The sequence below is a fragment of the Cherax quadricarinatus genome, chromosome 62 (genome assembly GCF_038502225.1).
Source record: "Cherax quadricarinatus isolate ZL_2023a chromosome 62, ASM3850222v1, whole genome shotgun sequence".
Taxonomy (NCBI): Eukaryota; Metazoa; Arthropoda; class Malacostraca; order Decapoda; family Parastacidae; genus Cherax; species Cherax quadricarinatus.
In genome coordinates this window covers 24,183,091-24,198,162 of record NC_091353.1, presented here as the reverse complement: position 1 = coordinate 24,198,162, position 15,072 = coordinate 24,183,091, and the positions used below count along the sequence as shown (strand labels likewise).

The 15,072-nt window shown below is 40.4% G+C and overlaps 1 protein-coding gene across 1 annotated transcript in view; it reads right to left on the bottom strand.

Moving 5' to 3' along the window:
• The window catches only part of l(2)k05819 (transmembrane protein 94-like protein l(2)k05819), a 429,313-nt gene that overhangs the window by 42,432 nt on the left and 371,809 nt on the right, over positions 1-15,072 (bottom strand). The window contains exon 15 of the mRNA XM_070098525.1: positions 9,343-9,507. Coding sequence (XP_069954626.1) covers positions 9,343-9,507 — 165 coding nt within the window. The remainder of the gene's footprint in view (positions 1-9,342; positions 9,508-15,072) is intronic.

Sequence of the window (15,072 nt, the reverse complement as noted above, 5' to 3'; positions counted from 1 at the left end):
GCTCCAAAGAAAGCTCCTAATGCCAAGCCTTTTGTAAAGAAGGTGAGAAATACAATTGAATTTAAGAAAAACATCATTGAACAATATGAAAGTGGCATACTTGTGGCCGAACCGGCCAGGATGTATAACAAACCCAATACAACCATATCTTCCATCATGGCAAAGAAAAAGAAAATAAAGTAAGCTGTTGTTGCTTGGAGAAAATTGTGGCCAGATTGTGTCCACAAGAGGGATTTTGAAGGGTTTGTGGCTGACCCTGATGAGCCTATGTCAGTTGTGAAATCTACTGTGACATTGGGGAGTTCCATGGGGTTGGATGCGAGTTTGGAGGATGTGGAAGAGTTGGTGGAGGACCACAATGAAGAGCTAACTATTGAGGAGCTGCAAGAGCTTCAGCAGGAAGAGCAACAGATCGCAGCTCAGAATCTTGCTGCAGAGGAGGAGGAAGAAAGATGGAAGAAGGTGCCTTCTTCAGAAATTAAGGAGATTTTTGAAATGTGGGGTAGGATGGAAAGATTTATGGAGAAACATCACCCAGAGAAGGATGTTGCAAGCCATATCAGCAGCTTGTACAGTGACAGAGTCTTGGCCCATTTTAGGAAAGTTTTAGGGAGATACCAGAGACAGAGCTCTCAGGACAGTTTTTTTGTGAGACAGGACTCCAGTGACTCAAGCTGGTCCTAGTGGCATTAAGAAACAGAGAAGAGAAGTAACCCCAGAAAAGCACTTGGTACCTGAGGTGTTGATGGAAGGGGATTCCCCTTCCAAACAGTAATTCAATCTCTCTCCTCCTCCAGTCTTCCATACACTAAGAAGAGTCACCAATAAAGGTAAGTGTTATGTTGTTAATGCTTTATTCATCATGTGCCATTGTATTGTTTATGTACTACATCTATATTTCATGTAAAAAATTGTTTTGTTTTAATACTTCTGGGTGTCAGGAACGGATTAATTGTATTTACATTACTTCTTATTGGGAAAATTGATTCGAAAATCGTCTATTTCGATAATAGTCCCACTTCTAGGAACGGATTATGGACGATAATTGAGGGACCACTGTATATATATATATATATATATATATATATATATATATATATATATATATATATATATATATATATATATATATATATATATATATATATATATATATATATAAATATACACACACACACACACACACAGAATGTAGGATTGCGGATGAGCAAGGAGGTTTTAGAGTGGGTAGGGGATGTGTAGATCAAGTGTTTACATTGAAGCATATATGTGAACAGTATTCAGATAAAGGTAGTGAAGTTTTTATTGCATTTATGGATTTAGAAAAGGTATATGATAGAGTGGATAGGGGAGCAATGTGGTAGATATTGCAAGTACAGTGGACCCCCCGACTTACGATATTAATTCATTCCAGAAGTCTGTTCAGGTGCCGTTACTGAACAAATTTGTTCCCATAAGGAATATTGTAAATTAGATTAGTCCGTTTCAGACCCCCAAAAATACACATACAAAAGTACATACAAAAATATACTTTCATAATTGTTCGAGTTGGGAGCTGATTGTAAGGCGGGAGTCCACTGTATATGGAATAGGTAGTAAGTTACTAAATGCTGTAAAGAGTTTTTATGAGGGTAGTGAGACTCAGGTTAGGGTGTTTGAAGACTTGTTTGTGTGCTCTCTGTGAATCTGAACCAAGATGCCCTCTCTTGAGCAACTCTACCAGCAGCTAAATGAGGAACTTAGGGTTGCTAAGCTGGAGATACGGCGATTAACAGAGGAGAACAAGAGGATTTGTAGTAATCCTCCTGTTGTGAGTCCTCAGATTAAGAGGGTAACCTGGTCAGTGGCCAGGCAACATGGAACCAAGCTGAGGATCAAGAAGACTGTTGGAGAGGCAGAAACAACAAAGAACCAGAAGACTACTGTGGAAACTTCCAACCCATTTTCGGTGCTACCTGATGAATGTGGGTTGTCTACTGGGAACCTCACAACGAGCACCAAGGGAGCATTGGCAGATGTGAGTGAGACATCCCTTGAAACCCCAACGAAGACCATTGAGAATGTCACAATGAATTCCACAAGTGAAGGTAAGAACATTGTTTTAGTTGGAGACAGTCAGGTTAAGTTTATGGATAGGGCCTTTTGTCTTAGGGACAGGAAGGGGCAGCACAGGGTATGTTTTCCTGGGGCCAGGATGGGAGAGATTGTTAGTATCTGGACGACATCATGAAAGGTAATGGGAGCAATCCTATTATCTGCCTCAGTACTGGAGGCAACGATGTTGGCAGACATAGGAGCGAGGACCTGATTAGCAGGTATAGGTCAGCAATAGAAATAATTAGGAAGAAGGGTGGGAACCCTGTCATATGTGGTATTTTCCCAAGAAGAGGAGTTGGAAACAAATGGTTGTCCAGGGCAATTGGTGTCAATTGCTGGCTGGACAAATACCGTAAGGAAAATGCAGTAACATTCATTGACAACTGGGACCTCTTCTTTGGTAGAAATAACATGTATGCCAGGGATGGGGTTCACTTATCTAGGTCTGGGGTGGGGGCACTGGCAACTGCAGTGGAGGGAGCTGTTAGGGCTTTAACTAGGAATAGTTAGTGGTACAGGTTTTGGCGGGAAAACAGTGAAATCCCAGTGCAGTAATATTATGGGTTCTAGGGGAAGTAGTAATAGGCAGAATGAGGTGAATATTGGAAAGCCAGTGGCACTAGGCGACAAGGACAATAACAGGTTTAGTGGAAAAATGGAAATGAGCAGGAAGGGTAAAGAGAAAGGAGGGTCTTTAAAAATATATTATGAGAATAGCCATAGTGCTAGGAATAAGATGGACAAGTTGAGATTAGTTGCTAGTGAAGGTAACATTGATGTATTTGCCATCACTGAGACAGTTTAATCCCTAAATGGTCCAAACGTATATCTTCTTCTTTCAACGCACCAGCCGTATCCCACTGAGGTGGGGTGGCCCAAAAGAACAAACGAAAGTTTCTCCTTTTAAATTTAGTAATATATACAGGAGAAGGGGTTACTAGCCTCTTGCTCCTGGCATTTTAGTCGCCTCTTATGACACACATGGCTTACGGAGGAAGAATTCTGCTCCACTTCCCCATGGAGATACGAGGAAATTAACAAGAACAACAACTAGAAAGAAAATAGCAGAAAACCCAGAGGGGTGTGTGTATATATATGCTTGTACATGTATGTGTAGTGTGACCTAAGTGTAAGTAGAAGTAGCAAGACGTACCTCAAATCTTGCATGTTTATGAGACAAAAAAAGGACACCAGCAATCCTACCATCATGTAAAACAATTACAGGCTTCCGTTTTACACTTACTTGGCAGGAAAGTAGCACCTCCCTGGGTGGTTGCTGTCTACCAACCTACTACCTAGGCCAAACGTATATAAACGTTTTAATTTTCCTGCCTCCAAATTTGGCACGATTGCCCTGAGATGCCTGGTCAGCATAGAATGGGTCTTAACACTCAGTGTGCACCATATTAAAAAAATCTGGGACCACTTAGTACCTTGTGCTCTTTTTTTCTATAAAAAAAAAATGATTTTTTTTTGTCAAAATATTTGGGGTGCTGCGCAAGTGAACACATATATACGTTTGGACCGTTTAAGGGTTAATTCCAAAAGTCGGGACATGCCTGTGGAATGTCACATTCAGGGTTTTAAATTGTTCCAAGTAGACAGAAGTATCGGGAAGGGGGGTGGGGTGGCACTGTATGCCTGTGATCGCTTGAACTGTTGCATAAAAATGGGTATTAAGTCTGAAGTAAGACACAGAGAGTCTGTCTGGATAGAATTTTCAGAGGGGCATGAAAAATTGATCCTAGGAGTGATATACTGTCCTCCAAACTTAGATAGGGACCAAGGGAGATTACTATGGGAGGAAATTGTTAGGGCCACAAGGCACGATAATGTAGTAATTCTAGGGGACTTGAACTTTAGTCAGATTGACTGGAATTTCTTGACTGGGAATTAGAATCAAATGACTTCTTAGAAGTAGTTCAGGACTGTTTTTTGAAGCAGTTTGTGACAGAACATACAAGAGTAAATAACCTGCTTGACTTGGTTCTGGAAAACAGGGAAACCCTTGTTAATAATTTAGAAATTACAGAGGAACTCGGCACAAGCGACCACAAATCAGTTACCTTTAGCATAGAATGGAAGTATGACAGTAGGGATAATTCAGTAATGGTCCCAGATTTTCGCTTAGCAGATTACATTGGGCTTAGAAAACACTTATCATCTGTTGACTGGGGTAATGAAGAGAGCTATCAGTATGACAGCTTTCTTAACACAAAACATGCTGCCCAACGAACATTTATCCCATATAAAGAAATTAGATCGAATAAAAATGACCCAAAATGGATGAATAATAGGCTCAAATATCTTTTAGAGCAGAAGAATGGAATTTATAGACATATCAAAGGAGTTGATGGTCATCTTATGAATCAGTATATTGACATTAAGAGGGACGTTAAAAAGGGGATAAGAACAGCTAAAAGGGAGTATGAAATTAAAGTTGCTAGGGATTCAAAAACTAACCCAAAAAGTTTTTTCCAGGTGTATAGAACAAAAGTTAGAGATAAGATAGGTCCCCTTAAAAATAACTATGGGCATCTTACTGACAAAGAGATCGAAATGTGTCCGATTTTAAATAATTATTTTCTCTCGGTTTTTACACAGGAAGACTCTAACAATATCCCAGTAATTAATTTTTATTGTGGGCCTGAAAAAGATAAATTATGTAACATCACAGTCACTAGTGAAATGGTTATGAAGCAAATAGACCGACTGAAGCAAAATAAGTCACCAGAACCTGATGAGCTTTTTTTCAAGGGTTCATAAGGAATGCAAAACGGAACTCTGTGAACCATTAACTAATATTTTTAATTTATCTCTTCAAATAGGTGTAGTGTCTGATATGTGGAAGATGGCTAATGTAATTCCTATTTTTAAAACAGAAGACAAGTCGTTACTGTCAAATTACTGCCCAATAAGCCTGACCTCAATTGTAAGCAAGTTGCTAGAGTCAATTATAGCTGAGTTTATAAGAAGCCATCTGGATAAGCATAATCTGATTAATGCCACTCAGCATGGATTCACGAGAGGCCGTTCTTGTCTAACTAATTTATTAACTTTCTTCAGTAAACCTTTCGAGGCTGCTGATCACGATAAAGAATTTGATAGTGTTTATTTAGCTTTTAGTAAGGCTTCTGATAGAGTACTGCACCAAAGACTGTTAAAGAAAGTGGCAGCCCATGGCATTGGGGGAAAAGTGCTCTCATGGATCGAGTCATGACTCACAGACAGGAAGCAGAGGGAGTGCATAAATGGGGTTAAATCCAAGTGGGAATCTGTAACAAGTGGCATTCCACAGGGAACAGTCTTGGGGCTGATGTTGTTTATAATATATATCAATGATCTTGATGAGGGAATTACAAGTGATATTAGCAAATTTGCTGAGGACACAAAGATAGGTAGGATAACTGATTCAAATGTAGATATCAGGGAACTTCAGGAGGATTTAGACAAACTTAATACCTGGTCAGAAAAGTGGCAGATGCAGATCAATGTAGATAAATGCAAGGTTCTGAAGCTCAAAAGTGTCCATAACCATAACACTTATAAGTTAAATAATGTAGAACTTAGCCATTCAGATTGCAAAAAGGGCTTGGGGGTTATGATAAGCACTAACCTTCAACCAAGACAGCAATGCCTAAGCGTACGTAATAAGGCAAACAGATTACTGGAATTTATATCAAGAAGTGTAAGCAACAGAAGTTCAGGGGTTATATTACAGCTTTATACATCATTAGTAAGGCCTCACCTAGATTATGCATCTCAGTTCTGGTCTCCATATTACAGAATGGACATAAATTCAATAAAAATAAATGACTAAATTAATACATAGCATTAGAAATCTTACTTATGAAGACTGAAGACCCTTAAATTACATTCACTTGTTATAAGAAGAATGAAGGAAGACATGATTGAAGTGTATAAGTGGAAAATGGGTATCAACAAAGGGGATATAAATAAGGTCTTGAGGATATCCCTCCAAGAGAGAACCTGCAGTAATGGATTCAAATTAGACAAGTTTAGATTTAGAAAGGATACAGGAAAGTATTGGTTTGGAAATAGGGTTGATGATGAGTGGAACAGTCTGCCTAGTAGGGTTATAGAGGCTAAAACCTTGGGTAGTTTCAAATTTAGGTTGGATAAATACATGAGAGGGGTTGGATTTGAGTGGGACTTGCACATGGGTAAATAGAATTATCAAAGCTTGTTCTTTGGGTAGAACTGAAAATTGGGTTGGGCAAATATTCTGTTAGCAGGATGGATTGTGAAGGACCTGCCTAGTATGGGCCAACAGTCTGGCTGCAGTGTTCCTCCTTTCTTATGTTCTTATTTCCCAGTAAAAGTAGGTTTTAGACAGGGATGTGTAATGTCATCATGGTTGTTTAATATATTTATAGATGGGGTTGTAAAAGAAGTAAATGCTAGGGTGTTCGGGAGAGGGGTGGGATTAAATTATCGGAAATCAAATACAAAATGGGAATTGACACAGTTACTTTTTGCTGACGATAATGTGCTTATGGGAGATTCTAAAAAAAATTGCAAAGGTTAGTGGACGAGTTTGGGAGTGTGTAAAGGTAGACAGTTAAAAGTGAAAAGAGAAAGAAGTAAGGTGATGAAGGTATCAAATGATTTAGATAATGAAAAATTGGATATCAAATTGGAGAGGAGTAAGGAAGAAGTAAATATTTCCAGATATTTGGGAGTTGACGTGTCAGTGGATGGATTTATGAAGGTTGAGGTTAATCAGAGAGTTGATGAAGGAAAAAAAAGTGAGTGGTGCATTGGAAGGGAAAGTGTTTGGAAGGGGAATCCCCTTCCATAAGGACTTCAGGTATCAAAGCCCGCTGTGGGGTTACTTCCCTTCTTTGTCTTTTAATGCCACTAGGACCAGCTTGAGAGTCACTGGACCCCTGTTGCACAAAATAACTGTCAAGAGTGCACTGTTTCTGGCATCTCTTTAAGATTTCCCTACAATGGAACATGGAAATTAGGCCCATGGTGGCTTATTTCACAGTCAAAATTAATGAAGAAGCACTAAACACAATGAATTTATTGTGAAATGTTCGGCTGCCCGGTTGCTTGCCTGGCTGGGTGCCTAGCTGGCTGGCTGGTTGGATGGATGGATGGCTGCCTGGCTGGCTGCCTGGCTGGCTGGTTGGATGGATGGATGGCTGCCTGGCTGGCTGCCTGGCTGGCTGGTTGGATGGATGGATGGCTGCCTGGCTGGCTGCCTGGCTGGCTGCCTGGCTGGCTGGTTGGATGGATGGATGGCTGCCTGGCTGGCAGGATGAGCATGCAGGGTAATGTTCACTCAAGGGTAAAGAATGCTAGACTGGCTCATGACACCTGTGTGGGGAGGCACGCAAGCACAGGCAGGTGGACAGATCTGGTATGCCAGCCAAAACTCAAGGCAACAGCTGAAACTCGGGGCAACGGCCGAAACTTGGGACAAAATTTGGCTGAAAAAACAGTCGAAACTCGAAGTGGCTGATACTCGGGGTTCCACTGTACTAAAATTAAAAAGACTCTTTTTCTTCTTGGTGGGATACGGCCGGGTTGTTGAAAAAAAAATTATGACCCAATAATTTTGATCCAGTAAAATGATCCACTAATAATGATCCACTAATAATGATTCACTAATCATGATCCACTAATTATGATTTGTTAATAATAATTCATTAATAATAATTCACTAATATTAATTCACTAATAATGAGAAAGAAATGTCAGTCTCAAGAAATTATCCCCACTTCTTCTGCAGATTTATTCCCCTCTTCCCTCTGTGCAGACTTGTTCCCCTCTTTCCTCTGTGCAGACTTGTTCCCCTCTTTCTTCTGTGCAGACTTGTTCCTGTCTTCCCTCTGTGCAGACTTGTTCCCGTCTCCCCTCTGTGAAGACTTGTTCCCGTCTTCCCTCCATGCAGACTTGTTCCTGTTTTCCCTCTGTGCAGACTTGTTCCCATCTTCCCTCTGTGCAGACTTGTTCTGCTCGTCCCTCTTTGCAGACTTGTTCCCATCTTCTCTCTGTGCAGACTTGTTCCCCTCTTCCCTCTGTGCAGCTTTATTCCCCTCTTCCCTCTGTGCAAACTTGTTCCTGTTTTCCCTCTGTACAGACTTGTTCTCATCTTCCCTTTGTGCAGACTTGTTCCCCTCTTCTCTCTGTGCAGACTTTTTCCCCTCTTCCCTCTATGCAGACATGTTCCCTCTTCTCTTTGTGCAGACTTGTTCCCTTCTCTCTGTGCAGACTTGTTCCCCTCTTCACTCTGTGCAGACTTGTTCCCCTCTTCTCTCTGTGCAGACTTGTTCCCCTCTTCCCTCTGTGCAGACTTGTTCCCCTCTTCACTCTGTGCAGACTTGTTCCCCTCTTCTCTCTGTGCAGACTTGTTCCCCTCTTCCCTCTGTGCAGACTTGTTCCCCTCTTCACTCTGTGCAGACTTGTTCCCCTCTTCTCTCTGTGCAGACTTGTTCCCCTCTTCACTCTGTGCAGACTTGTTCCCCTCTTCCTTCTGTGCAGACTTGTTCCCCTCTTCCCTCTGTGCAGACTTGTTCCCCTCTTCCCTCTGTGCAGACTTTACCCCACTTCTTCATGCTCACACACTTTCACTTCCTCACGCTCACACACTTTCACTTCTTCATGCTCATACAGACTTTCAATTCCTCATGCTCATATAGGCCTTCACTTCCTCACCCTTGTGCAGACCTTCACTTCCTCACCCTTGTGCAGACCTTCACTTCCTCACCCTTGTGCAGACCTTCACTTCCTCACCCTTGTGTAGACCTTCACTTCCTCACCCTTGTGCAGACCTTCACTTCCTCACCCTTGTGCAGACCTTCACTTCCTCACCCTTGTGCAGACCTTCACTTCCTCACCCTTGTATATACATTCACTTCCTCACCCTTGTGCAGACCTTCACTTCCTCGCCCTTGTGTAGACCTTCACTTCCTCACCCTTGTGTAGACCTTCACTTCCTCACCCGTGTGCAGACCTTCACTTCCTCACCCTTGTGTAGACCTTCACTTCCTCACCCTTGTGCAGACCTTCACTTCCTCACCCTTGTGTAGACCTTCACTTCCTTACCCTTGTGCAGACCTTCACTTTCTCACTCTCGTATAGACCTTCACTTCCTCAACCTCGTGCAGACCTTCACTTCCTCATCCTCGTGCAGACCTTCACTTCCTGCTGCTTTTGTGCAATACCTGATGCAACATGCTAGTTACAGTGTTGATTAACCCTAACTTGACTGACCTAATTTCTCTTCTTTTGATGACTTCATTAAGGGGAATGAGGACGAAGGGCCATATGAAGGCCATCAACCAGAGCCACGCAGGGATGTCCTTCAAACCTGGACCTCTGGATGCTTCTCTTGAGCCAGACAATGAAACACTTCCATACACAACCTGGAGTACCAAGCTGCAAAGACATGAGACAAACTGTTTTAACAAATAAGTTATTGCCTTACTAATGATGTATCTGATTTTAATTTTGGCCCTTTCACTGTCAGTCCCGTAATATTAAAGCTTGTAAGCCAGTGTTGGTCCCGTAATGCTACGCCAAAATTCTAGTGACTTCCATTCTTGTTGGAGATAGCTGGTAGGCCTACATATGAGAGAATGGGTCTGAGTGGTCAGTGTGTGCAGTATAAAAAACTCTTATAGCATGCAGTGCATAATGATAAAATAAAACAGCGACAGTGCTTTTGGCTTAAAACAGCAACTTTGTGGTGTATTTTTGTATGGTATTTATGGATGTATTTTCGTTTTCTTCGTCTCATTTGATAGAATGGAAAGTATATTACAGAAATAAAGGTAATTTTAAAAAGTTTACAGACTGAAAGTAGTAACTTGAAAAACAGTTCAAATTAGCAGAAATGTTCGATTTTTGCTGATGTTCAAGAGTAAACAAATCACGTCTCACATCCAATACACACATCAATTGGCGGGTCTAATATGCTTTCACAAATGCACTGATATTATTTATACAATTTTTACAATAATGCAGTAGTTTGCATAACAGTAAATCTTCTATTTTTTGTGTGAATAAAAATCCAAAATGGAAGGCAAGTATATTATAAGAGGAGCCTGGAGACATTACTAATGAACAGAGAAAATGTTATTTTAATCCAAGGAATATTTGCATTGTTAATTCTGGACCCTATTTTCAAATTGCCCTTCCTTGAATTTTGTATGAAATTGGCCAAATTACCAAAGGAGCTCTAGCAAAATAGTTATGAGATTGATCAACTGGAACAATGAAATTGGCTGAAAATTATGCTCAACTTGGCAAGACTGCTAACTTCACAAGAGTGTAATTCCATAAGCTTTCCATCAAATTTTGTACTTTTGGTTTCATTACCATTGGGAAAAGATTATCATTTCATAAGATTTCTTTTTTTTTTTTAAATTCTTTAACACTGAGTGCAAGTTTGCAAGCAGGGGTCTCGACAATGAAAGGGTTAACTATTCAAATTCTTAAGTCACATGTGTCATTCACTGTCTGCCAATAAGTTAACCAAGAAATCATTACCTTACTAATGATGTATCTGATTTAAATTTTAACCATACAAATCTTTAAGTTACATGTGTGATTCACTGTCAACTTGTAAGTTATCACCTTACTAATGTTGTATCTGGTTTTTATTTTAACTATACAAATACTTAAGTCATATGTGTGTGATTCACAATCAACCAATAAGTCATTGCTTTACTAATGCTGTATTTGATTTTTAAGTATGCAAATGCTTAAGTTATGTATGTGTGACTAACAGTCAAATTTCTGTATTAACCCTTTGACTGTCGAAAGGCCCAATCTTGAAGTGTCTCCTGGTGTCGCAAAATATTCGAAAAAAAAAAAAATAATTTTTTCTTATGAAAATGTTAAGTTTATTTTTCTGATTGTTTTAGTCCCCCCAAAAAAATTTTCCCATCAGTACTTACCGAGATATAGAGGCATGAAGTTTGCAGAAAATGAGCCGCGTATGGCAACAGCGGCGACTGCCGCTCACCCGGTAAACTTTAGTTTACTTGTATTTGAAGGTTTGTTGTTTTTTTCACTATTTTATTTTTCACATAACTTATGTGGCCTGTGAGACCAAAGTAAGGTGCAATGTACATATATACACTCGTTGTATACAACACAATAAGCACACAAACATAATTATCAATATATTGTTTACAAAACTTGTTTACAAAAACAAACAATACAAAAAATTTTTTATTACTATTGTTCTATAATATATATACCAATATACAGTCACTGAATATATTCCTAGAAGTTCTGTAGCTTGTGGAACTCTGTGAAACATGGTGTCATACACAGTGGTGTTTTACACTCTCACACATAAAACATGGTGTCATACACAGTGGTGTTTTACACTCCTCACACATAAAACATGGTGTCATACACAGTGGTGTTTTACACTCCTCACTCATAAAACATGGTGTCATACACAGTGGTGTTTTACACTCCTCACTCATAAAACATGGTGTCATACACAGTGGTGTTTTACACTCTCACACATAAAACATGGTGTCATACACAATGGTGTTTTACACTCCTCACACATAAAACATGGTGTCATACACAATGGTGTTTTACACTCCACACACATATAACATGGTGTCATACAAAATGGTGTTTTACACTCTCACACATAAAATCAGTGTGTGCGCATTTTTGTTGAAGTTTTTTTTATGTGCAAAGACAAAACACCTCCTCTGAGCAGTTGTCTTCAAAGTATTAGCAGGCAGTTGTGTTATGTAGTTATCCTAGGTAAATGGTCGTGTGTCATCATTCCTTCCTTCCTAATTTCCTTCATTCCTTTCCTACCTGGAGGCTACCTGGAGGGCATTCCACCTCTCTTCCTACATTCCTTCATCTGTCCTTCATTACTTTTTTCTTTCCTTTCATCTAGTCCTTCCTTCATTCCTGCCTTCCCTTCTTGCTTCTGGTTTCTATAATATATATATACACATATATAGTCACTAGATACTTTCATAAAACTGCTATTATCACCCTTCAGCAAGCTTGTCTTGTGTGCGAGTGTGTGGCTTATAATTGTTTTGAGTCAGGAGTCGACAGCTGTCTAAATGACATATTGTCTCATTACTCACTCCCCCTACCGCCTGTCAAAACAATGGGGTCCGATGCTGCTTCCCCCTCCATTCTATCTAATTATCTTTCTCCCTCATTCTATCTCTTTCAATCTGTCTCTCTTTCTCTCTCTCTGTCTATCTCTGTCTCACAGGTACACATAAATACAACTATACATAGTGTAAATTACCTAGGATAACCCAAAAAATCCAGACAAAGTGCTATACCCTGCTTGAAGATGTGAGTAAACGTGATGATGACACAGTCTTGTGGCTCTCTCTGAGACAGAGCTAGACGGATAGACAGTGAGTTTGGCAGACAGACAAATGTTTGTTCGTCGTCATCTTCTTCTCCTCCTCCTCCTCCTCCTCCTTCTCCTTCTCCTTCTCCTTCTCCTCCTCCTCCTCCTTCTCCTTCTCCTCCTCCTCCTTCTCCTCCTTCTCCTCCTCCTCCTCCTCCTTCTCCTCCTCCTCCTCCTCCTGGCTCTTGACAGATGGACAGCTGACCCCTTCCCTCCACCCTCGTTTACGCTCATCAAAGGTCAGCTCTTATCAGATGTTATCTCCCCTTATCTTGTCACTGTCATGGGGTGAACTGTTTTCATGCCTCAAGGGAACATATTATTACATATTATTATTATTAGGTATTAGGTGTTATTATTATTATTATTCTTATTATTCTTATTCTTCTTCTTCTTCTTCTTCTTCTTGTTCTTCCTCCTCCTTCCACCTTCCTCCTCCTCCCTCCCTCCTTCCTCCTCCTCCCTCCTTCCTCCTCCTCCCTCCTTCCTCCTCCCTCCCTCCTTCCTCCTCCTCCCTCCTTCCACCTCCTCCCTCCTCCTTCCTCCTCCCTCCTTCCTCCTCCCTCCTTCCTCCTCCCTCCTCCTCCCTCCTTCCTCCTCCTTCATTCCTCTTCCTCCTTCCTTCCTCCTCCTCTTCTTCCTCCTCTTCTTCCTCTTCCTCCTCCTCTTCTTCCTCCTCCTCCTCCTCTTCCTCCTCCTCCCCCTCTTCTTCCTCCTCCTCCATTGCATTTGGTCTCAAACTCCTCGAAATCATGAATTGATCTTCATTGACACTTCCATCTGTCTTAGAGCATCACTTGGGAAGAGAAGAGTCCCAGATTTGCTGGGAAGTCACATATCTCTTACCGCTAGACATGCTGAAAAAGGACGACTGAAATGGTATTCCCACAATGCACCACTGGCTCCCCGATTTTTTTTATATGGTGCACACTGACCATGGAGACCCATTCTCTCACATGTGGGCCTACCAGCTTTCTCCTGTTTGATTTGAAGCCGCTAGAATTTATGCGTATAGATACGTCAAACACGGTATCTCCTATGACGTACATATACGACCGCGACAGTCAAAGGGTTAATTATATTGCACTTCTACGCAAGATGGCAAAAATTAAATGCTGATGTGAAATTTGAGCCCAATAGGTACTGCCACCTGCTGGTCAGAGTAAACATTACCCCAGCTGTAACACTACACAGTCGCCCCTTGAGTAATGAGAGTCATGATATTTTTTGTTATGGTATTCCTACCCTGTAATTTCATAATGACTGCTAGGCCTGTTTCCGACAGCCCCCGCCAGGAGGCCAAGGCTGGAGTGAGCCTGTGCCTCCAGGCGTCTCCCTCACTCTCACGACAGCTACCCTGAAGACATCACCTCTTTCCCCCTTGGACACAGCTCTAGACTCACCCTTACTCTGTCTGCCTGGAGAATCTACCTTCTCAATAAACCACAAACTAGTCTACATCAATTTATGATATCCTGGACTACTACTAACTTGCTCACTACCTCTACACACACCCATAACATTCTGAGTTATGGTTTACCCTTATAAAGGAATTTAGTTTTGAGTTGTGGTTAAACATTTGAAATATGATATACAGTGGACCCTCAGTTTTCCTGTTTAATCTGTTCCAGAGAGACTGGCGAAAAGGGAAATCAGCAAAACCTGAAACCATTTTCCCAATAAGAAATAATGTAAATCAATTAATCTGTTTCAGACACCCAAAAGTATTAAAAAAAAAAATTTTTTTTAGCTTATAGATTTACATGCAGAAAAGTATGACAAATAAATATAAAGCACTAATAAAATGTATAAATGAACATTTAACATCACACTTACCTTTATTAAAGACTTTTGTTGGTGTATGACAGACTCGGAGGAGAGGAGAGGGAGGCGAGTTTATTATTGGAGACAGGACAATGTGCTTCAATACAACACTAATATCAACTCCACAGCTTATTTATCTAACATAATTCATCTAATATGACATAATAAACAATATTAACCCTTTCAGCATCGAGAGGCCCTCTCCTAAACTTGTTTTCAAGGTCGAAAATTTTTCAAAAAAAAAAAAAAAAAAATTGTTTTTTCTTATGAAATGATAATCGTTTTCTGATCATAATGACAACAAAAAGTATGAAATTTGATTAAACACTTCGGGAATTATGCTCTCGCGAAGTTAGTGGTCTCGACGATGTTGATGCATCTGCGATTTTGCCGACTTTGAGCCCTATTTTCGGCCAATTCCAATGTACCAGTCAACAAAAATCATAACTATTTCGCCAGAACTCCACTTTTTCTATCGAATGAGTACAAGAAACCACCCATTTACTAATTTCAACTATCCAATACAATGGTCAGAAATTGGCAATTTTGCCAATTTCACACAAATTTCAAAAGATGCCAGTTTCCAAATAGGTTCCAGAATAAACAAGACAGACATTCCTGGCGCTAAAATAACATTTTCTCTGTTCATTAGTCACGTCCCCAGGCCCATCTTACATTTCTTTTGCTTTCCACTTTGAATTTTTATTCTCACAAAAAATAGAAGATTTACTGTTATGCAGACTACTGCATTAGTGTAGAAC